Raw genomic sequence first — 23,321 nt, forward strand, 5'->3', positions numbered from 1 at the left:
CTTGAACAATTAATAAGTCAGTGTTAAGTGGCTTAACAAAATGTCCAAATAAAAACTCTGAAAGATCTTCAGAAAGCCTGGAAAACTATTACTCAAGACCACTTCTGAAAACTTCCAAAATGTAAAGAAATGCAGGTTAGCTCAAAACGTTTGCACAGCAGCGTATTTCTCGTGAAAGTTCACTTTCGTTAACTGAGAAGCCGAGTCCGGCATAAAGGGAGGTATCTAGTCACCCTAATTATAATAGTATGAAATCATTGGTGAAGATTTTATGAGGCGCTATTAAACACTTAGGTTCGTGTGAGCTTTAAAACGCACACGGGCCAATAATTAGTCCATCAACGAGATTTAGGTGTGGGCCTGGCTCCACACCTCTTATAGGGCTGGCACGTCAGCGTCTGTCATATGACTGTCATTTCCTGGTATCGTCGGTGGTAGCTGCAGCCAAACACCACTGACTGAGCGTCTCCGTCGGTTGTTTTCTCTCCAGCGGCTGACCCTGCAAACTGCCCAGCCATGATGTCTCGCTGCCTTTTCTTTTTTGTGTTTGGAATCGGTAAGTGTCTTCAAAATAGCTTAACTTTAAAGAAGGGGGCTGGGGGGAAAAATCGCTCACTGTTTCTGAGAAGTGGCGTGATTAAACTTCTGGGACGCGCCGGGCCTGTCGCTTCAGGGCTAAATCTTACTGCTGTTCTGGAAAGGAAAATTGCAGAGTATAAACGTAGTTGAAGATGTGTTCAACTGCACTGACACAAACGTGTTTGCTTAGAGTGAGTATAAAGTACAGGCCTTAAGCGGTTCAGTCGTGATGGTTAGCCGTCGTAGCTTCATGGCTAATTGTTACATACGTCAACACTAAACTGAAACGCAGCCAAGCGGTCGCATGTAGCTTTCAGATTTACACATATATAGCTGCTTTATTACCAGGGGGAAAAAAACAAAAAACGGCAACAAAAAACTCAAAAATAAAAAGTAGCTATTTCCGCGTTAATTTTGCAGCTAATGTTTTGGACAACAATTGCTAGTGTCTGATGGCTTGGTGATTAGATAACACCAGGTTTAGAAGCGAAAGTTCCAGTTAATCATGAAGCCTAAACCCGTCGGAGTCCTATCCTCTGCTAAATAATACTGGCCTAAAACAGATCAAGGTTACAAGAGCAGAAATGAATAGAAAGTGCGACATTAAACGAGCCGTGGGTCCGATAGTTAGCATTAGCTTTTTGACAGTTTGCTGGAAATTGGCACGTGACCGTGAAGCTGAAACGATTTACCGTAGCGCTAAAGTGTAGCATAAAAAGCTAAGCAAATGCAGAGTAGAACTACAGATCTGGATTATTGAAGAGTCTTTGATTTTACAGACGCTTATTTGATTAAGTGACGATAACTTCTAATTACTGGGCTTAGCTGGATAGATCGCTGTTTGTCTAATAGTTTTTCTGGAAAGTTCTCATCTATTGCAGGCTGATACGAAAATATGCCACCTTATCGGGCCCTGTTGCAACTATGCTGTGTACCTTTTTACTCTGATAATAAAGGGGGTATTTCAGTGCCCTGAAATTTGTTAAGGTATAGCTGAGATTGTATATCTGCCTGTAAGAGATTTCATGAACTCTTGTGGACTCTATAGGTTTATCACATTAACTGCAGACCTGAGATGATGAGAGCATGCGGTTAAAACCACAGCTGGCGTATAACTGGACTTCGGCCTTTGTTTAATTGCACGCACATTTTTGTGGTCCGGAGTATCTTGAACATTTAAGTCTGTATTTGTAGTTGTGTGGGAGGAGTTTGGTTTTTCATTAATTCACCATAAAATGATTTCAAATGACTGTAAACCAGTAATGTGTTCACAAAGCAACTCTTAAGTTGTCAGTGTAGACAGCACACTGGTTCATCTCTTGAGTCGGGTGACTTGTTTGTCATGCTTGGATGATTCATAGGTCAGTGTCAGTTGGTTTCACAAAGGACAAGCATTTCTCTGAAAATGGTCAGGTTTAAGAACTGGATTAAACATGAATGATATGTCCAAAGAGAAACTTTGAAATACTTTTATAAAACTTGGAGAAATATTACTCAAGGCCACTATATTGTGTGTTTTTGAAAAGGCCAGGACTGGAAACTGAGACCTTTGGACACAATAATGCTGACACTCCTTTGCACTAGAGTCACATGATTTGGGGGGGGGGGGTAAAAATCTAGGTTGGAGTTAAATTTTTATGTGCTTCCGAAGGTTCCTGGCTACCCTGCAATAATAGCTGTTGGCATTTAAATATTAAAGAAAAATTGTTTGCTTTAACAAATACTAAACTGGAACATCTTTTAGAAAGGAAAACTCAGTTTAACTGATGGGTGACGCAGAACAAGTTTAAGCAAGTCTCAATTCAAATGTTGTTTTGTTTTTTGTTTTTTAAGGGGGGGATCATGTCATGTGATAAGCTGCTGATAGGTTTTCAGCCCTCAATAATAGGATGTGTTAAACCTCAAGCTTGGTGGCCTAAGCTACTGTGACTAAAAATTGGCTGCTTCTAAGGGTGATTATTATTATAATAATTATTATTATTATTTACGGTTTGCCATGATTAGGCTTGCGTTAGTAACATCTGTTGCTGTACATCTGTCATCATGAGTTTAACCTCATTCAGAGAAGGCTGTAATGATGGCAGGACCTACTATAGGTGTTCTCTCCAGCAGGATGACAAAATGAGGTTGGACAGGATGAACGACTTACTCAGAAAACGTCTTATCTGAGATCCCAGCCTTGATAAGAAAGTTGTTTACATGACCTGCATAAAACAACATGGTGATTTTGTAGTCCATCTTATCAGTGTTGTAGTTCCACCACAGCAGACATACATGATCAACATTAATCATTAAATTATGAAATTGTTATAGTGTGTGCTCCATGGCGCTCTTACACATTTGCTTTACTTTTATTGCAATGTGCTTTGCTTTATATATTTTTTTTTTGGTCATTTTCCATGAGCTACAGCTTTCTGCTTCCTGAACACATGACCAGTCACATGAAAGTGACAACACACTTGGTATTGGACTTTTTTTTTCTGTTTGTTTGTGTGTGGGGTTTTTTTTTTTTTTTTTTTTTTTTTTTTTTTTTTTTTTTCTGAGACCCTGTGAGTGATGTCATCTTCATAACTTTGCCCACTTGTTGGTCTGCAGGGACTGACTCCATCCCCTCATCGACCTTTTAAAGCATAAAATGTCACAATTAATGATTCTTATGAGTAAGAATTGTATGTACAGAAGAAAAAAATACTAAGTATGCTCCTTTTCTTTCCAGTGTTCCAGCTATCACATGGCATTGAGTTCAATGTCACAAAAGATGGAAAGTTATGCCTCTATGCCAATCTGGAGCTCACATTCTCGGTCACCTATGAAGATCTTGACAACCAGGTAGGTGTTTTTGTCTTAGCGATGTGAATCATGATTCTTAAGTCTACAGCAGTCCATATAAATACTGTGCTGACGTGTGATAGCAGCTTGGCTCTTATCAGACACTTTAGCTGTGACAGTGTTTTTGTTCCAGTCATGTGAAGAGGAAATGAGGGGTTCCCTGAAAAAACACATTTTTTGCTATTCAGTATTTAGTTGGTGTTTTCCTGGTGGATATCCTGCTCTTGCAGTGTTGTCTTGTGAGGTGTTGTTTAAGTAATCTCTTAAAGTTAATTTTTGTTTCTTTTAAACCCTACAATCTGATCTGTTTATCAAAATGCTACTTTTTAAACAGTTTTCATATCTTAGTGGGGACATCTAATTGACATGATGCTTTCCCTAGCTGCTTACCCTAACCATAAAAAGGATGCCTAATCTTAACCCTTAGGTTAAAGTTAGGTTTAGGACAATTGTAACCCTGACACTAAAACCCTATTGAGTTTCAAATGCCTTCAACCTTGTTGGGACAGTCATTTTGTCCCCATAAGTATAGTAACATTCCAATTTCCGGTCCCCACAAAGATAAGTAAACATGGTACGCACACTTTTTTTTTAATTAAAAAGACAAGCTATAATAAAACGGATCCCCACAAATGTGTGTGGTTTTTTTTTTTATTTTTTTTTTTTATTTTTTTTTTTTAAATAAACTTGTACTTTTTCCTACATTTGTCAACATCAGTCCATTAAAATGCCTCTAAAGACTGTAATCAACATGAGGAGGGGAGAGACCCTGTTTGCAAATCAAGAAGCATTTACAAACTCTGTGCTGTTCGGGCTTGTCAGGGCAGGTGAAATTTAAATGAATTTCCACTGCTCTTGAAGCCTGCAAGATGAAGGATGGGTGCTAGGCATGTTGCTAGTCTTGATTTAACCAATGTTAAACTGCTATCACAAACTCCTGTCAAGTGTTAATAGACTAGGCTACTGTTGGCTAGTAGCTGCAAGTGTTAAATAAGCTTCATGTCTAAGCTCTATGAACACACGACAGAACTGGTTCCTTAATTTTGACTTGTGGTTTTCAGAATCTGCTTTTGTGCTGATCATTGGCATTGACTGTATGTTTTACTTGTATTTGTGTTTTTAAAAAGGGGAAAAAATATGGACATGTTGGCATAATTTAAAATCTAAAGCTGATTGGAGGTGGTCGGTAATCACGGACTGAAAATTAGAAGCTTTCTTGTTTTGCTCATAGATTGTATAGAAGATGGATGCAGCTTCTGAATCTAAAAAGTGAAGCCCTAGCAGAAATGCCTTGACACAGCTTTCTCTTTAATGACCAGCAGGGGGTGCCTCCTGGTTGAAGACATGTCCTTTGCTCAGTGACATCAAGAAATGCTTTCATGATAACTTCATGGTTTCTAACACTAATGTCATGTGATTGAAGTTTATTTTGGTAATTGGTCACAAAAGGCTAGTCAATGACCGAACCCTGGAGAATGACTATTCAGCCTAGCTTGTGACTGTGACAGCACTCAACTTGAGGATTCACAATAGCCATTCTGATTACCTGCATCCATCTTTTATACTGTCTGAGCGTACCCCTTGCTTGATTAGCTGTGGATCCATTTTGTTATTAATTTGAAATGTATTCTGTTTTGCCCATCTTACAAGTTAAATGTTAAACTTGTCAAGTGTGTCAGATTAAGTTCCTATGATCATTTACACTGTCTTTCAGACTCAGACAGCTGTGTTTGCTTTAACTGATGACGCCAATTCAACTAAAAGTACATGTGATGCCAAGCACTCAATGCTGATACTTAATTTTGGAGAGGGTCACGCTTTCAGTATGAGCTTCTCCAAGATTGAAGAAGTTTACGAGGCGGACGTAGTCACCTTTACCTACAATCTCGGCGACCCTGTCCACTTCCCCAACTCTAAATCAAAAGGTAACGTCTACATCTCGATGTGTATTTATTTTTTTTAAAAAAACTTGGCGATAGATCTTCTTGCTGACTTTTTGGACTTTTCTGGATTTGTTAGAACCTACTGTGGCAACAGGGTTTCCTGACATTAAAAACATAGGCATGGATACCTGCTACTCATGCAAAAGTGAGGACCTGATCGAAAGTGGTGACGTCAACATTACGCTGTGGGATGTGCAAATGCAGGCTTTTATCAGTGATGGCAACAAGAGTTCTGAAAGTAAGTACGCGAGCTGTGACGCAGCTCATCCTGGCTGTAGCGTTTTGTACATTTCTGTTAACGTGTTCTTCTGTTTTCTCCTCGCACAGTAAGCTCCTGTCCTGCAGATCAACCCATCTCAAGTACAACTGCTGCCCCCAATACCACTACAACTGCTGCCCCTAATGCCACAACTACAACTATCCCTACCACCGCCCCTAATACAACCACACTTGCCCCTAATACAACCACACTTGCCCCTAATACAACCACACTTGCCCCTAATACAACCACACTTGCCCCTAATACAACCACACTTGCCCCCAACACAACAACTATGCCTGTCCCTACTACCACCCCAGTACCCACTCTCCCTGTACCCACTACTGGGAACTACAGCATCAGGACTGAAAATGGCACAGTCTGTCTGCTGGCCAACTTTGGCCTGCGCATTGGTATTAAGGGCGAGGTAGGTTTCATATACTCACATTTGTAACCCCCCCCCCCCCTTGACAGATAATTTATCATTTGTTGATTTTGCTTCTGTTCTGTCTGGCTTAAAATTTACAGGAAATGAATTTGGATCCCAATATGGCCAATGTCTCTGGATCATGTGGTGTCAACAGCAGTGAGCTTACTTTGGCATCTAAAAAAATGACTATCAGGTTTACCTTTACCAATGTAAGTCCTCAGAGGTAAAATCATTTATCCATGTGGTAAATAATGTTGCCAAACTTACCAAGGGTCACACTGCACATACTTAGCCATTTTACTGTCCTTAACATGACAACTCCACTTCCAGGAAAACAAAAAAGTAAAAGGTGGTTATGTAACCTTGTATTATGAGTATTTACTTCAGACAGGAGGTATGAGAACCTAAAGTTATACAGCTCATTAATTAAAGAGGAAAAATGCTTTTAAAATGCTTTTATTTTAAATCTCCGTGTCAGTGACGGGTAATGCCGTTGACTTAAACGAAGTCTTCAGTTTCCCGTTTTGTTTCTAAACTTTTACAGGACACAAAGAAATTCCGCCTGCATGATCTGAACATCAGTGTCAGCACGAGCTCTGGTAACTAAACTATTCTCGTATAATCACATACACCAGGCAATGCACTGAGAAGAAGGCAAACTATGTGCTGTCTTTCTTCCTTGAAGGTAATTTTTCTGTGGAGAACTCCAGCCTCAATCTGTGGGAGGCATCCATCGGCAGCTCCTACATGTGTAACAAGGAGCAGACTTTCAACATCACCGACGCACTCTCCATCCACACCTTCAGCCTGCATGTGCAGCCCTTCGGAGTGAACAAAGGTGTTTTCAGTACAGGTAGGTTATTTTTGAAATCTCCTAGTGTACAGACAGTGGCTCTGATCATGATCAGAATAAGGCAAGAATTTTTTTTTAATGGATTTATCAGTGCTGGTTAACAGGTTATTATTTAGGGAAGACATTAAAAAAGAAATTCTATTTGGTGTTAAACTGTTCAGTAATCATCCTCTCCCAAACCAGGCTCACACAACTGTGCATAGTTGTGGATCTGTGACATGCTAGTTTTACCTGTTAGAGTTTGGACCCAGACCTCAATTTCATAAGATTAGTGACTTTAAAACAAAAGTTGTCTTGCATAATTTAAAAAAAAAAAAAAGGGGCAGCCTCTGTAAGGTTCTCTTCATAGTGCTGACAAATCTCCCGTGTAGTTCTTTTCTTTTGGTGCATTGCACTTTTGTTGCTGATAAAATGTTTGAGGTAATGTAATTGCTGGAAGACTTATCATATCCAATCTAGGAGAAACACAGCACCTTTAGACACAGTTGTGTTATCCTGTTAATTTATCACTCATTGTTGCACATGTTTGCTGCTGATTAGCCATTGCTGCTCTCTTCATTGTAACAGAATGACTTATGTTTTATAGTTGATGGTTAATGTGTGCACTGGCTAGGTTAACATCTGTGTGACTGCATTGAAATTCCAGATGGAGGAGGTAAAGCTCTGTGCTGTTGCAAATCAATATCGAATAGTAAATACTATCAATATCGGTTCTTTTTGAGAACTACAGGCATGCTAGCACTTTAAATATCAGGTTGCCCCAGAGTTTTATACATGCAAGCAGTTTACTGACATCACTGAAGGAAGCTGTGCTTTTTATTGCCTTTGTAGTCTTAAATTAAAGCACTAAACATCATGAAAATGAGGTCTGGTTCATCCACCTAATTACTTCATAAACATCTGCAATAACATCTGTCATTAAGTCTTGAGTTGAAAGAGATGAGATTTTGGTGTCGTGTGCTCGAAAAACAAACTACAGATAATCTGACCTGTTGTCCTGCTGCGTCACATGTCTGTCTCACAATGTTTGTTAAATCACAAACGCACTGTTCTACCTGCTGACTGACTCTCTCTTTATCTGCAGCCCATGAATGTTCAGTGGACGACCCAAACATCTTAGTCCCAATCATTGTTGGCGCTGCTCTGGCTGGCTTAATTCTCATTGTAGTGATTGCTTACGTGATTGGTCGAAGAAAGACTTACGTTGGATATCAGACTCTTTAAATTCATATTGCAGTCGATCTTGTGATGTTATGGGGGTTCCCAAGCCTGGTCCTTGGCCTTCATGGTCTCACATTCAGGAGTTGGTCTAAAACTAAATCTACAGTTTTGTGAAATGGCATCAGTGTGGAGGGGACTCAAAATTTACTGTCTGATCATTGAGGTGTAAAGTTTTGGTTTTCATAACGATGCAGGATTTTCTCTCAAGGACCAGACTTGTTTACCCCCCCAAGTGTTTGTGGTGTCTTTTTGTTTTCCTCATGTTTTTGTTTTCACCTGAATGTCTTTTCTGTTTTTGGTTTTTTTTGTTTTTTATTGGTTAATGGGCAAGTGCAAGATCTATCAAGCATTTGTTCAAATTGGATATCTGGTCATGCAAAGTCTACCTTTTCATAAACGAAGCCCCCTGAACGTCTTCCACATTTCTAGCACAAGATGTGACCATGTAATTGGTTTCTTTAGGATCCTGCACTCGCTCAGCAGACATTCCCCTTTTTGTTTTTGTCTTTAAAACATTTGTTTTCTTGTTTAACCCCCATTGAGAATTTGTGGAAATCAATTGAAAACCTCAATGTCACAGCAGCTTTTTTTTTTTTTTTTTTTTTTTTTTTTTTTTTTTTTTTTTTTTTTTGTCCCCTCCCCTCCTCCCTCCCTGGAAGTTCATTAACACAGATGAATGTCTGCTCCTTTTAAAAGGCTGTAGATGAATATGCCTTAGTCCATGTTTGCCCCTGTAGAGCAGGAGAAACATAAGATATTTGTCCTGGTTATGGCATTGAACATATAAAAGCACACATGGCGCTAATTACTTTAACAATGGCTCACCAACAGATTATTGTGACGACCCCCAGAGTGACAAACCTGTAATGAAGCCATCATTAGTCATTAAATTTGCACATGCTCTGTTCAAACCGGAAGTTGTGTGGGGCAGTTTTCTCTCTTCCTCACTCAGAAGACATTTTGGCATTATGTTTAGAAAAGGGATCATACTATTATGTAGATATTCACTTTCAGCACAGATGATTCTGAAATGGGGATATTTGCATGTAAATGCACTTAAACACTCGTTATATTTTTCTTACGTTGACTCTGCTGTCACATGATCTCACCTGTGTAAAATTCTGGGCTTTGGCCTGAGCTCTACAGGTGGCTGCTGCTGGATCAGTGGGTGTTAAAGCCCCTGAAAACTTTGGGTTCAGAGCTCTGCATCTTTAGATATGTCACGAAACTGAGTAGGAATGACGACAAATGGTGCAGGAATGGTTTGACGTGTTGCACAATTCTCGTGCATCTCTCTAGCTCACAACTTGACACGTTCATATCATGTTTGGTTAATCTGTGTGCTACAACTCTTAAAGTCAGTCCAGTTTTCCAAATGCCAAACTGTTTGTTAGGTTTCAGCTTACCTGTCTCTTTAAGACCTCAGGCTGTAGTTTAATCCGATTATTCTAATAAATGTGCAAACAACCACACAACTGCCAGGATAACTTTAATTGGTGTGCTGAAATTAGTGATAACTTGACATTAAATGGATTTTTAAAGAGGCTGAAAGTAAGTTTTCAGGACCTTTCGAATCAGGGAGTTGGATCAGAGTAGCACAGTCGGGTATTGCAGGCCACAGAATGTGTTCTTTGTAATGACAGGCAGGCTGTGTGACACGACAGTAGCTGTATGTTAATTCAAGCAGAGTACTGTTTATTGTTCATTTGGTCGCAGCCACAAATCATTACTTTTTTTATTTCCCAAGATGCTTGTGAAATTCTGCTTTTTCCAGGTCACTGTATATGCGTATAGTTAATGGCACTTAAGAGCTTTGACTTTTGCTTGTGATTGTTGCAGTTTGTATTTCAGCTTTGTACAAGTTGCCTTGATGATGAAGATGGTTTTGCAGCATTAAGAGTTTGAATTAGACACTTGTCAAATCATCTAACAAGCTTTGCTCAATAACTTTGTCCTGTGCATTCAGTAACTCACTGCTTACTCGCTGCGTGATGTTTGGCTGCTTAATTTCCCTCCACTCGTGGAGGAGACGTGCACACACATAAAGGGAATCTGTGCTGCAAGACAATCTCAGTTGTTGTGTGTTATGTGGATGCAACTGATTTCCTCTGCATTCTCTCATGCTGTTAGCTATAATAAATTGGATTTCAAATTGTGTCAACTGAGCTTTTTAGTGTTTTCTACAGAAATAAAAGATTGTGCTGTTGAACCACTTGAGTAAATGTTTATGCTTTTAATACCTGGGAGATTTACTTGTCAGACCACTTCTATCTTTCGGCTGTCCTTTCAGTAACCATATGTTATATTTATGTCCTATGTTAAGCCTGTGAGACATTCACCTCTCTGCTCTCTTCACTCCTGTTTAGCTGAGGAATGCCTGGCTGATGGGGAGAGCTTCCTTGTTCCCATAGCTGTCGGAGTTGCCCTGCTTGTTCTCATTCTTATTGTTCTGCTGGCCTACTTCATCGGAAGAAGGAGAAGCATGGCCACTGGCTATCAGTCTTTCTAATTTCTCATTTAGAGCTTTCAGCTATACAAAGGATAGTTGCTGCCTTTGACTAATTGTGGGGGAAAAACTATCATTGTGTTTATGTAGTGTTGATAGGTGTTCAGATTCTCTTCTTGCTGAGAGCCAAATTGACGCTGTTCTGTCTGTAAATTTGAAGCTACAGTTTAGCCTCGCGTAAAGACTGGAAACGCTGAGACTGCATCTTTAGATTTAACTGAAGTCTGTGCCAGCAGCTCAAAAGATCACTTAAGCTGGTTTTCTACACGATTCCTACCCTGAACTCGGCCGCACTTCGGCTGATACAGAAACTGCCAGCTCCTTAGAATAAAGGCTGTGATGTTGATCTAATGTAACCATGAGTGCCATGTAAACCAGGCAGTACAGTAGTGCCACCATTTCTTGCAGAAAATGTTTTTTAAATTAAATGTTTAAGATGCACAAATTAAGCAGAATGAATAAATCTGAACTAATTTCTTGGCTGGCGGTGGTTAGATTCAGAAATCTTGTTTTTTCTTTTCATGGCAACAAACAACTTGTACATATTAAAATCCACAGGTTGTATTAACGGTCTTTTCAGATTAACCTGTTAATGAGCAGACTTTAAAGATGCTGACATGACCAGTTTCTAGTGTTTATGCTAAGCTGTGCTGACCAGCTTTGTATAAGAGCGGCATCAATTGGATTTGGCAAAAAGGCGTTTTTGTGCATCTTCCAAACCTCCATCACTCACTTTAATAACTATTACACTGACTCAAATCCTTGTGTTGACTTATTTATCCCCACAACCACCAAAATCAACACTACTGTAATGTTGCTGATTGCTGTTTCCTCTTCTCACTGCTTCCTGCTGCATTTCTAACCCAAACTTCCTCTGAGTGTTTTTCCTCCTAAAGCACTAACCTGTCCTTTCTGTGTCTCTCTTTCTGTCAGCTGAAGAGTGCTTCCTGGATTCTGATTTGAGCTTTTTGGTGCCCATCGCAGTTGGCGTGGCACTCAGCTTCCTAATCATCCTTGTGCTTATCTCTTACCTGATTGGTCGGAGGAAGAGTCGCACTGGCTACCAGTCCGTATAATTCAACCCCGCTGCGTCTTCTGCCCCTTACAGCTCTTTAAAAAAAACAAAACACCTTCCCAGCACTCTCCTGCCCAGATTTATGCTCTCTTCAGTTTCCCGTGAGACAGCGTCTTAAAAAAATAAAATAACCTTTCAGCTTATTTCGCAAACACCCTTTCAAATTTGTCCCCTCCGTTTTGCTTTATTGCCAGTGACTGAATAGAGTACCAAAACATTTATGATCGATATTGCATCGTTTGATTATAGATTGCATGTTTTAAAAGTTAAATTTATGGCTGCGATTAGCCTTCCACTTCCTCCTCCCTTCCCTCCGCCACCCCAGAGAGGCTTTTTGCTCTCGGTTTCTGTGCTGTATAATAGTATATGTGTAAATTACTCTTGTATAGAATGAATGACACTGATTTTTGATGACATGAATGTACAAGCAAGCTAATAGAGCCACTGTCATTAATTTCCCAGACATTCATATTTTTCCACTGAGTCTCTAATTGTATTACGCTCCATGTAACATGAACCTCTTTTTGATGCACACACTTGGTCACTTGTAGCTCAATTAAAGGGACGATAACAGGACACTTAACCAGCATTGGGACCACCTTTTGTTTAGTTTTTGTTTTTTCTGGTTTAATGTTGTTTCTCACTCACGGTAGGAGATTTATATTTTCCTGAAATGAACATTTGTTTACACATGAGTACTTGGTGAGTTAATCATGGTGGTGTCCCCTCGTAACCCTGTGATATTTGAAAAAGCTCAAACGCAGTAGACTCAGGCTTACACCGATCACCCGGATCAAACCGCATACTACCCCATCCATGTCATAGTACACTAACGACAGGTGAAGTTCAGGTGTGAAGACGACGTTTCCTCGAGTCGCAACGTTTCGTTCATGTGATTCTGAGCGTCCGGTCACTCCCCGACAGTTTCGTGCCTTTCTGTTGTGCACCTCTCGAGTTGCTTGCTTGAAGCTTGTCTCCATCTGATGAAGAATGTGATGTGATGAGCTTGTTTGACACAAGTGGGGAACAAATTAAATAAAGTTTGGTTCTTGTTTTGTATCATTGTCATTTATTTTTTTTTTTTCTTAACTGTTTCTACTTTGCTTTACTTGTCAAGGTGCAGACTTAGCTAGAAAAACTCATCTCCTGACTGCTGTCCTATTGATGCTTAAAGCAGGGTCCCTTTAAAGTCTTTGATAACCTGCTTTAAAAAAATCTTCAGTGATAATGTTGTTCTACTTTATGCTCTGATGGTTTTAACATTTTATCAGCTGACTTTGCAAACCCTCTGGATGGATTGGTAGTCCACATTTTATGATAATCAAACCATTTAGTTCAAAACTTTTAAAAGATGGATGTGAAACCAGATCATGTTGTATTTGTTAGCCTGACAGCATCCTCAGAATACTTCAGGTGAAGCACTCTACCTAGGTTAATATTAAATTAGAGGAGCATTTCATAAACATCAGGCCTCTAAATGTTTGGGGAGTTGGGTTTTTTTGGGGGGGGGTTTCCCATCGTAATCATGCAAAACTAAAAATGTTTCAGAAAATGTTCACACAACATTGCCAAACATTACCTCCTCCTGTCAGTTACTCCCTTTAGGGATCGCCACCACGGATCACCTGAGCATCTTCCACCTCTGTCACACCAACCCTCTGCATGTCCTCCTTCACTACACCCATGAATCTTCTCTGTGGTCGTTCGTTTCCTCCTAGCTGGTCGCTCCATCTTTAACCCCCTTTATCCAATATATCTACTGTTCCTCCTCTGCACACATCCAAACAATCTCAGCTTTGTTCTCTAAATTTGTCTCCGAGTCACTCACCCTGCGCTTTCCTTCATCTTGGCCTCCTGTCATTTTGGCCGTACCGCCATCACCAAACCATGCATCAGAGCTGGTCTCGCTACTCTTCTGTCATGAATCAGCCCTGATATTCTTCACTTGCACTCTATTCACCTCTCTCATGCACTGCCCATTGCTTTGGATGGTTTACCTCAAGTATTTCAAATACTTCACTACCTCTACTCTTTGCAGCTTCACTGTTACACCTGTCTCCCTCGTATTCACACACATGTATTCTGTCTTGCTTCCACTGACCTTCATTCCTCCATCTCTCCAAGCTCTTTCACCTGCTGCCTTCTCTCCCTACAGACCACAATGTCATCTGCAAACATCATAGTCCACAGACTCATGCCTGACCTCATCAGTCAACCTGTCTACCACCATAGCTTCATGGTCAGGATTCATTTAACCTCGGACACACTGAACACCTAATGGGTCTCCACCCAACCTGTGCTTAAGGTCACATTTGTCAGTGGATTGTAATTTTGCTTAGTTTAGTTTCTTGTCAACCAGTGACAAGAAAACGTGTTACTCTACTTTTAGTACTTAAGAAATTAAAATAACCTGTGAACCTGATGAGCTGCTACTCTAATACTCACCTCTAATGCAGGGATATCAAAGTCATTTTATACCGTGGGCCACATACGACCCACTTTCATTTTAAGTGGGCCAGACCAGCAAAACACTCCTTTCTGTCAGGTTAAGATGTTTACCTTAATATGTAATCCCTGAGATATCTTAACACACGAAAAAGAAATGCAAATCATCTCTGCTGCTAAGAAATAAATGTGTGAAATTGCTCATTCACCGGACTGTCCTGTCATAAAATAGAACGTTTTTGTTTTGGTTTTTTTTGTTAACAGACAGAAAAATGTTTATTTTTTCAGAAAAACTGGAAATTTTCTTTCCTTTAATTGATCATCTTTTAGTTAATTACTTTGGTGTAGTAAGGGTGGAGGCCTTTATCATTTAGAAATGTTATAAAATTTAAAATGTTTTATAATGCTATAGAAAGCCATCTAGTGGGCTTGATTGGCATTCTTGCTGGGCCATTTCTGGCCCCTGGGCCTTATGTTTGACACCACTGCTCTAACGCAATCTGTTAATTTTCATTTTCATTTCATAAGGTTGTTTGAAGGATGTTTTCCCACCTTAATATCATTGTGGGAATGTTTCATAAAAGATTAGAGTATAATCTGGTACTCCAAGCCATGCTCAACATGCTGCAGGGAGAATGTCTTAGTTTAACTTTTAACGTTTCAGGAACATTATATAAAGAAAAAAAAATCTACCCTCTCTGTGTTCTTTGAATAATTCATTAAAACATGTGCTCGATAACATCATTAGAACTTGTAGGTGACTATTGCCAGTGTCGTAGGAACTTTCCCTACAAGCTCAAGAGTCAAAGGTTAACGGGCGTAAACATTTACACTGCTGAACGATCAAATGGCCTAAACTGTGCATTTGACTTTGATTGGCTACCTGCTTTTTATGACCTGTAACAAGCACGCACAGCCGTGACTCTCATGCCAGCTACTGACATGAAAACAAGTTGACCCTGGAGTTGCACAATGCTGAACTGATATGGAGACGAGTATCAATGCTGACTTTGTATAAATGGGTTTCTGACAGTTTATCTGAACTTGAAGCAAAAATGTAGACAAAGCGTTTGAGTGGTACCCCCTCTTTTTGTCAACAACACAGAGACGAAGAGCTGCTGCACTGGGGCATGAAAAGCTAAGAGCGAAGTATAAAATGAAAACACGATCCTCCCTTTGGTAGAGCCCCCTCGTGTTAATCTCTTATTACTCTTCAGTTCCTGGATGCCTGCAGTTGTATTACCCTTATCCATTCCAGGGCTTCTTTAGCCAATGTTTCAACCTGCTTCCATGTCCTGTGCTTGGGTCCTCATTATACCTCCAATTACACATTTTACTAGAATTAAATTTTTGTGGTTAACGATTCAAAAAGTCTGAGAACCGATTCCTTACACTTACCCTCCAGTGGATGGTAAGCGTGTTGATTGGCCTCTTTGTTCGACACCAGCATAAAACACAGCTGTTGAGATGCCAATAAAGTTGGTACTAGAAATTTGAATGTACGTAATCAGTCTCACTCTAGAATGATGGATTTAAAGTTGTTTAGAAACGCTTCCCAAACTGATGGGCAGCAATAATTACTTCTCTAAGATCACTGCTGCTGTCTTTCTTGCTTGGTTTGTGGTTAATCAAGTGCATTTTGCATTTGAGCAGCAGCCTCTTACTTCTTAAGGAAGCATTAAGTGTTTACTTTATAACCTTGTTTTATAGCAGCTGCCTCTGTATAATACGACATTCTTTAAAAAATGAGACTTCTGCAGTAAATCAATTTGGATGTTGTAGCAACATGTCAGAGTCTGTGCAGGCTGTTAGTGATGTGGAAGAAAACTTGCAGTACATACCAGAACACTGTATTTATTGTAAGAGCTATAATAGGAATAAATACAACACTGATACCAAGTTTAGTAGCACAGTTCAGGCATGATTAATACTATCACAAAATAGTTATAGCATAATTAAAACGGTGCAGACCTTTGACAAACTATTTCACAGCACAGTGCGTCTCTTTATTGATCAGTCATGTATAGTATTTCATTTTCCAAAGCGAATATTTTTTACAAAAGAAGAAGTGATACTTTATCATAAATGTATAATACTGCTCTATTCAACAAAAATATAGTAATCATGTATTTGCATTTATTATGTCTTTTTTTTTTACTGTGTAAGTACAGTACAAGTCCTGCTTTCAGTGTTTGCATGATAGTTCTTTGAATTCTTACAATATACATGTTTGAAAAATATAATGCAAAACAAATTAGTACACTTGGTCGCACAAAAATGTGCACAAAAACGTACGATCTAACCTGAAAGAACTCTAGTTCCCTATTAATGTTTAATTCATAATTGGATTTGCATAGCCAGAAACTCTAACTAATGGGCAGAGTGTAATTTAGTGCGGTTAATCTCACTAATCATTACAAAATATCAGGAATCGAACAGGAATAACTCGCTCTAGGCACTCGTTCCTGTGCTCAGCACTGTTTGTTGTGGGTGCAGGTGCCAGTAGCACACTCGTGGTACAAAGAAACAACAAAAAACACGAGTAAATACCTACTTCTTGAGGATTTTGTTTCACAGCAGAAGATATTTAAGTGAAAGACGAGGACAGGGGCAAATTACATATCTCATGGAAAATAACGGTTCAGTATAAATCTTGTCTCGTGAATGTTTTCCTGCCTCGTCTTGTGAGCGTCCTGCGACACCTTCGCCTTACGCTCCGACCTCCAAGGAGAAGGTCACGCTGCCCAGGTAGCGGTCAGTGGGAGAATCGTTAATGATGCCCTTTCCGTTCAGTTTGCATTGTACTTGGATGTTAGCGCCTTGCTGCACGCCCGTAAAACGTACAGCCACGACTGGTGAAGAGTAGTTTACCTGAGAGACGAGAGACAGAAGATTAAGACCCGACGGGTGTTTTAAATTCGACTGCTGCTGCAGCAGTTCCCCGACAATCATGAAACTTTCACTCACATGTCTCAGCTTCCCGTAGTATGGATAATACTTGTTTTCAAAAATGCTTTTGGGAAAAAACTCAATTTTTCCCAAGACTTCTGGTGGTCCTTTCTGAGAGAGAAACTTAAAATAGTAAGTCTATTTTACAGACTTACTTATTTTTATACACTTTCAGTCATGAGTCAAAGAATCAAGAAAGAAAAACTTTACCTTAACGCCACAGGTCACATTTATCGGTTTCCCCTGACCAGGTAAGTAACCGAGGATCTATTAAAGAAGAACAAGAGTAAGAGGGAAAATGTCTCACTCTGTAAGCACAAATGTAAAGATGCACCTTTGTGGATTCATCTGACAATGTCTTTACATTTAAAAGTGAAATATTCCATTTTTTTTAATATGCCAAAGCCTCATTTTCTCTCTTGTAGTTTTTCCATCCTGCATTGTTTGCATGCACACGCTATGTATCATCTTTGTCCCAAACTGAATTAGATAAGTAGATTTTTTTTTAAGGCACAGCTGATGGTGAGTTTCCTTTGCCCTCTTTGTGGGGCACCGACTGTTTCTGTTTGCAAGAAAAATCACAAGTAAATATGTGAAAACATTCAAAAATGTTTCTAATTAGGCATGAAATAAGCACCCAATGACAAAAGGCTTTCTCTCTGTCTTACCTAGAATGACCACAAGATGTCACTCACACAGTAAATTGATAGTAAAATTGATTCACAGTACAGTAATCTGGATTTCTGATATTTTAAAATCCATCTTTTTTTACCCGGTTCATTCGAAGGAGGATGCATGGCATTCCCTGAGAATAGCCAAAGTTGGCGTCCTGCAGCCCTGAACACTGCCCCAACCAGGACCGTTTAAACTGACACGCTTTCCGCTCTGCAGCCTCGTCCAAGTCGTCCTGCATGAAGTATGTCTCCTTATCACAGGGAATATTCTTCCTCTGCTGAGCAGCATCGTTATACGCTGAAAGTACAGAGCAGAGAGAAAGGGGGAGGGAGAATGAGAGAGAGAGGAGGGCATAAATAAACCTTTGCAGTGCCCTGCCAGGCGCAGGCCTCTGATTAAGAAAGCCTGACAAAAGATGATTGTGAAAAAAAAAACACCCAGGACTGAATAGCAACCCTCTGCCCACAAAGAGGCTTCCCTTCCCAGCATGCCCTGCAAGGACCAAATAGAAAAAAGAGGGACAAAGGCAGTGAAGATGAGGATTAACCCATTCCATGTCTCTTCATTTTAAACAAACTCAACAACCTTGTCAGACCTCCCAGCTTTGACCACCCCACCTCGATCGCATCACTCACGTCTTAGATATTCCTCCATAGACCTGGCGTACTTCCTCCAGGATTTGCGATCAGATGCGTTAAAAGCAATCTCATGGCCTTCTAGGTGCGGGGCCATCGTCATACCTGCCAGTGGAGACGCAGAGACAGTCAACTGTGCTGAGATTCAGGGAGAAGCAACAGACAGAAGGACAGCTAGAGGGACAGAGAACAGAGGAGGTGGTTTGAGTTTGGAGTTATAGTTACCTGGTGGCATCACTCTATCGTTGAAGGTGGGGTGGTAGGGACTAATAGACCACATGAGGCAAAACAAACAGCCGCCAAACATGGCTGCAAGAAACAAATAAAGTGCAGCATAGAAGAGTAGGATGAGGCCTGAATGGTGAGAGTGAAGGAAAAAAATAAAAAGAGGCATTAGGGAGTACTTGCACAAATGTGGATTACATAACAGACAACACAGCTCCTGATAAATTACATCTGATCTGAGTGAAGGGGAATAACGAACCATGAACAATTCCCACTTTGCTCAGGCAAACCATTTGGTCTGTCTGGACTCCAGCTACTGTCCTTGATCAGGACGGTCACTAATTTGTTTAGGAATAAAAAAAGCACTGTGGTCCCCTCGTGTCTGCATTTGCGAATAACTCCACTGGCTTTGGTATGAAACCCATACTTAGCTAAAGCACGGACCTTGTGCCAAAGAAATCCTGAGAAATAGCACTGGTCTGCAATTTTCAATTAACAGTCCATTAGCTACTAATCAAGCTAAACGTGTCCTAAATAAAATGGCTTTTGCTGTGTGGGCAATTTCACAGGGGACTAGCTGTAGCCAGCGTTGCATCCCCTGAGCCACAAAGGCCTTTCTGTTTGAGCTCAGTGAGAATTCTCCCAGCTGTCCTTTCACTCAGGAACACAGTGAACCTCCGGTTGCCATCGTAGTGAAGGTCCTTTTGCAGCCATAGAGGCACAGCCAGCTCCAAGGAACCCCAATCACCCCACTCTGGTATTGTGTCCCCTCTTACACACTCGTCTCACAGGACACGCAGCACAGACTTCAACTCGGGGTCTTTCTTCAGCAGACACATGGGCCCCACTCTTCCACAAGTGTGCACACACACTGGTTATGTGGCCCGGGGATCCGGCATTGCAGCTTATGCAAGTAACACACACTTTCCTTAGAAGTTCTTTCTGCACACAGTTGGATCATGTTTGCCATTGTGTGAAAAGAGAGGGGGCTCAACAGCATCACATAGCAACTACCCTGGTTATACCAAGAGGTTGCTCCATCACCAGTGACTCAACAAACTCGTCCAGTGTGTCGCTCATGCCAAAAAAGTTCTCCAGCGCCCAAAGCTCGATTTGGCAGTTAGATTTACAGGGCGGGGGAAAAGAACATGAACACCTCTACGTGTTTTACTGCAACTGAGAGGCCACAAGCATGTTAAGTTCAGCAATGAGGTCGCCAAGGCTTTGGGAAAGAGGCTGTGGAGAGCATGGTAAGATGTAGAGGAATGTGTTTCCTGGCCAATGTGAGGCCTTGAACAGTGCGTCCCGCTGGGGAATCGTCCCCAGGCAGTCTGTTTTTGTCGGGACACTCTGAATCATCCATGCACCTATGTAAACATTGAGCATGAGGACACACACACACACACACTCGCAGCACAGTGAGCTCAGTCACTGGACTGGAAAGACATTTCTCACCCTAAAACTATCGCTGAGTGCATCTTAAAAAACACACACACACACTGAACCATCACATTTGCATGTTATTTAGGATGATTAACTGTGTTGCACTCAACATTAAAAGTGTCGTTATGGTCATATGCACTAAAAAATATATGATACAAAATGTCCCTTCCCCATAACCCAACAGCAGAGAATTTTTCTTTCTTCATCAACTCACTCCAGCTCTTCCCAGAGCGACCCATGAATTCGTTGGTCTCTGCATTCCACAGGTATGTCTTCAGGTCGTCTATTTTCTGGTGGAGCGTCCTCTTGGGAATCGGCCTGCGCTTCCATCTCTCAAAGTTGAGGTCTTCCTGCTCTAGAGGCTGATGCTCGGCCAGCTCCTCCTGCTCTTCCTCCAGCTCTTGGCCATGCTTGAGTATCACTTTGTGAGGCTGGTGGAAAGAAGAAGAGAAAAAGCCCTCACCACACATATTCTAAACTGCTGAGTTCTACAGTGAAACCTATTTGCTTTTCAAATTACTGCAGGAAAAAAATGGCATGCCTCCTGATCTGAGTATGACCGATAACATAAACTGCCAGACAGCGCTCTGCATATTAATGAACTGATGGTCCTGTCCTCCGTTTCTGCAAATTATAAACCCGCTGGTGACCTTGTGGCACTCGTTGGGAGAGCTGACCTCCTCTGAGTGGACCCTCCTGCTTGGAGCAGCAGCTGCAGACAGCAGAACTGGAGGGTCACTCTGACAGCCAGCTGTTACTGAGTCTCAGCATCCAGAGGCCAGGACACACAGATCCCAGAGGAGCCACGGGACACATCATTTGCGAGAGAGAGGCCTTTATAAGAATCTGCTGCTACGGGAGGATGGGAGCGGGGTTGATAACTTTGAGGTTCATCAAAAACGCTCATGAGCCAGAGGGAAAAAAGAATAAAATAATCTCAGCACTCACAAGACTTCTAACAAGCTTCTCCTCAGCTCCTCCCTCTGTGGAACTGGGCTCCATATTCTTCGCAGAAAGAAAAGGTGCCAGTTAAACCAACCACAATCCACGGTGTCCATTAAATTACTTTTCAATTCAAAGCCAAGCTATCTGAAATACACAATCTGTGCTCTATCGATGAATGAAAAGTCGGACATACCTGAAGTTCTCTTTTCAATTAAAAAAACACGGATTAATAAGTCGAAAACCCTATTGGCCCCCAGAGGAAAAAAAATATTATTTGTCAAAAAGTTTTGGGGGATTTCATTAGAAAGTTTTAGGCGTGCAGGGGGAACCGGGTGTGGAGAGCTTCCTTCAACTAGGCGCGCATCATAGTGAATGAGCGCTGGCCGGAGAAAAGCTGGGGGTGGGATGCAAAGTGCTTTTTCTTTTTTGGGTCCCACAGACGTTTTGGCAGCGGCCTGGATCACAGCACTGCATGCTGTACACGCACACCATCAGCCATTGTCTGCTAAGCTGAAGCAAAGCGTGAATACAATATTTATAGCCTCTCCCAGCACAAGACACTCAATCAGCGCCTGGCTGCGTACTGTAAATGCGCAAAGATCTTCCAGCAATTAACTATTTTTCAATTCTTAGTTAAATATCTTTGACTCGGGTGTTTATCTAACTTAAATCACAAATCAAATCAAAGTAAATCAATCATTAGATACACTCCACGCACGTGTATGCGCACTAATCCAGCTGTCAGCACCCACAATTTCAACGGATTACCATAAACTAACCTCTGGTGAAGTAGTCCTCATCCCTGATCCCATTAGCACTCCGGTCACGTACCGTTCTGTTACCCCCATACTAAAGTGGAAGGGGGGAACGTCCCTAAGAAGTTCCCCTCCTCCTTTTACATGAAAAGAGAAATTGCGTCATGGAAAAAGCAATTCTTTGAGATATGCGCGGCAAATCGTGCGTGTGTGTTAGAGCTCGCGTTTTTTACAGTAAAAGCCAAATAAGGATGTTTGCAGAGAACTAAAAGTCACAAAAATATATTTGTCAGTAGTTCTCCTGTCAGTGCAGATTAATAACCTGAACATGTCCTTCAAAAGAAAAGCGAGCAGGGGTGCTTCCAGGATTTTTCTGGGCAGCCGGGGCCCATAAAATCAGAATATTCCATCAGAAATGAAAATTGTTTGGAGAACACTGGACATTTTTTACATTAATTTGTATTGAGTAACTATTTTAAAAAATACTCCAATGTCACTTATGGGGGACATTCACATTTCATGCTCAGGGTCTGTGCACAGGCAGTGTATAAGGCTGTTTTTCATTTCGTTTCTTTGTTTGTGTGTGTAAATTACAGTTGTCCTGAGACAAAGTGTAAACACAATTGTTGAAAAAGTAGCTCTCAAATAACATTTAAAATACAAAATAGCTCCTGAGAACCCCCCAAAATGCCCTTTTTCTCTTGTCCCAACTGATAACCAGATTTCATGTCAAATAGAAGAAGTTATAAATCCACTTTTTTTGTTTTAATTATATTAACACATATTTCTTATAATTGTTAAACTAGTGTATCTAAGTGTTTGTGAATGCATCATTAACCGTGCTCCTCTAGCCCTTCCATCAAAGTTCGATTATAGCCCATTTTTCAGGATCAGCTGGTCTTTTGGGGGTTTCATCTTTGGATACAGGTATGTAGAAATTCGTTTTAATGTGTTGAGACTTACATTGAGAGTTGTTATAGTCTGATCGTGATGTCTGTGGATCTGGTGCATTTCACTTGGTATGTGTTTGGCTGCCCAGTAGTCGTTGGTGAGTAATTGCAGTTTACTCCCCTGCTGCTGTTTGTTTAGGTTTTATTGTATTTCATTCTAGTTTTTAGGGTAATACATTGAAATATACAGTGGTTTCTAGTTCAAGTGAGTTGCCTGGTCTTTTCATTGTTGATTACTTTTTCTTTTTTAGTAAAGCAGAAGGTCTTTTTTGAGAAGCTGCGGGCACCTTTGGGGAGGTCCTCTCTCCTCATTTGTGAATAAAAGCACTGGGACGCAGGTGTAAGGGACACCGCTATGTTTGTCCAATTAGGACGTGGCAACTTATATCATGTGTTGCTTTAGCTGAGCTGCTATTTTTCCACTGTGTTTTAGAAATTTATTGAAAGAAACCAAGTCTGAGTGCTTTTGTGATAAATTGTAATTAAGGTCCACTTGAGTACATTTCCAGGGATGGAATTCCCAGGTGGCTTTTTTTAAGTTGGTCTTTCTTCCAGTCCTCTTTCAGCTGTTCCTCCAACCCGCCACACTAGAAGAAAAACAGCT

At 40.8% G+C, this 23,321-nt stretch overlaps 2 protein-coding genes and 1 long non-coding RNA gene across 6 annotated transcripts; 1 reads left to right on the forward strand and 2 right to left on the reverse strand.

Annotated features, from left to right (window-relative positions):
- Nucleotides 1-391: 391 nt before the first annotated feature.
- lamp2 (lysosomal-associated membrane protein 2) lies at nt 392-12,754 on the forward strand. Of its 3 annotated transcripts, none has more exons than XM_014412622.4 (9): nt 392-556; nt 3,296-3,408; nt 5,123-5,333; nt 5,428-5,589; nt 5,679-6,037; nt 6,139-6,249; nt 6,585-6,639; nt 6,726-6,893; nt 11,554-12,754. In XM_014412622.4, the coding sequence occupies exons 1-9, from the start codon at nt 517-519 to the stop codon at nt 11,694-11,696; spliced, it is 1,362 nt and encodes a 453-aa protein (XP_014268108.3). In that variant the 5' UTR covers nt 392-516; the 3' UTR covers nt 11,697-12,754. The 3 variants fall into 3 exon arrangements, with proteins under 3 accessions (XP_014268108.3, XP_014268107.3, XP_004545812.3); XM_014412621.4 differs by lacking the exon at nt 11,554-12,754 and adding an exon at nt 10,481-11,383; XM_004545755.6 differs by lacking the exon at nt 11,554-12,754 and adding an exon at nt 7,978-10,323 and having other exon boundaries at nt 396-556.
- LOC143413126 (uncharacterized) lies at nt 416-1,225 on the reverse strand. Its single transcript, XR_013093709.1, has 2 exons — nt 790-1,225; nt 416-693 (listed from the first exon to the last, which is right to left on the reverse strand). It is a non-coding gene; the product is annotated as an uncharacterized LOC143413126 (long non-coding RNA).
- A 3,224-nt stretch (nt 12,755-15,978) lies between the features above and the next one.
- Nucleotides 15,979-21,927, reverse strand: atp1b4 (ATPase Na+/K+ transporting subunit beta 4). 2 transcript variants are annotated; one of them, XM_012917594.4, is made up of 9 exons: nt 21,206-21,394; nt 21,016-21,072; nt 20,282-20,498; nt 18,625-18,753; nt 18,400-18,504; nt 17,862-18,061; nt 17,300-17,356; nt 17,108-17,200; nt 15,979-17,011 (listed from the first exon to the last, which is right to left on the reverse strand). In XM_012917594.4, the coding sequence occupies exons 2-9, from the start codon at nt 21,067-21,069 to the stop codon at nt 16,850-16,852; spliced, it is 1,017 nt and encodes a 338-aa protein (XP_012773048.1). In that variant the 5' UTR covers nt 21,070-21,072; nt 21,206-21,394; the 3' UTR covers nt 15,979-16,849. The 2 variants fall into 2 exon arrangements, with proteins under 2 accessions (XP_012773048.1, XP_004545815.1); XM_004545758.5 differs by lacking the exons at nt 21,016-21,072; nt 21,206-21,394 and adding an exon at nt 21,792-21,927.
- Nucleotides 21,928-23,321: the final 1,394 nt, after the last annotated feature.

The sequence above is a fragment of the Maylandia zebra genome, linkage group LG2, assembly GCF_041146795.1.
Source record: "Maylandia zebra isolate NMK-2024a linkage group LG2, Mzebra_GT3a, whole genome shotgun sequence".
NCBI lineage: Eukaryota > Metazoa > Chordata > Actinopteri > Cichliformes > Cichlidae > Maylandia > Maylandia zebra.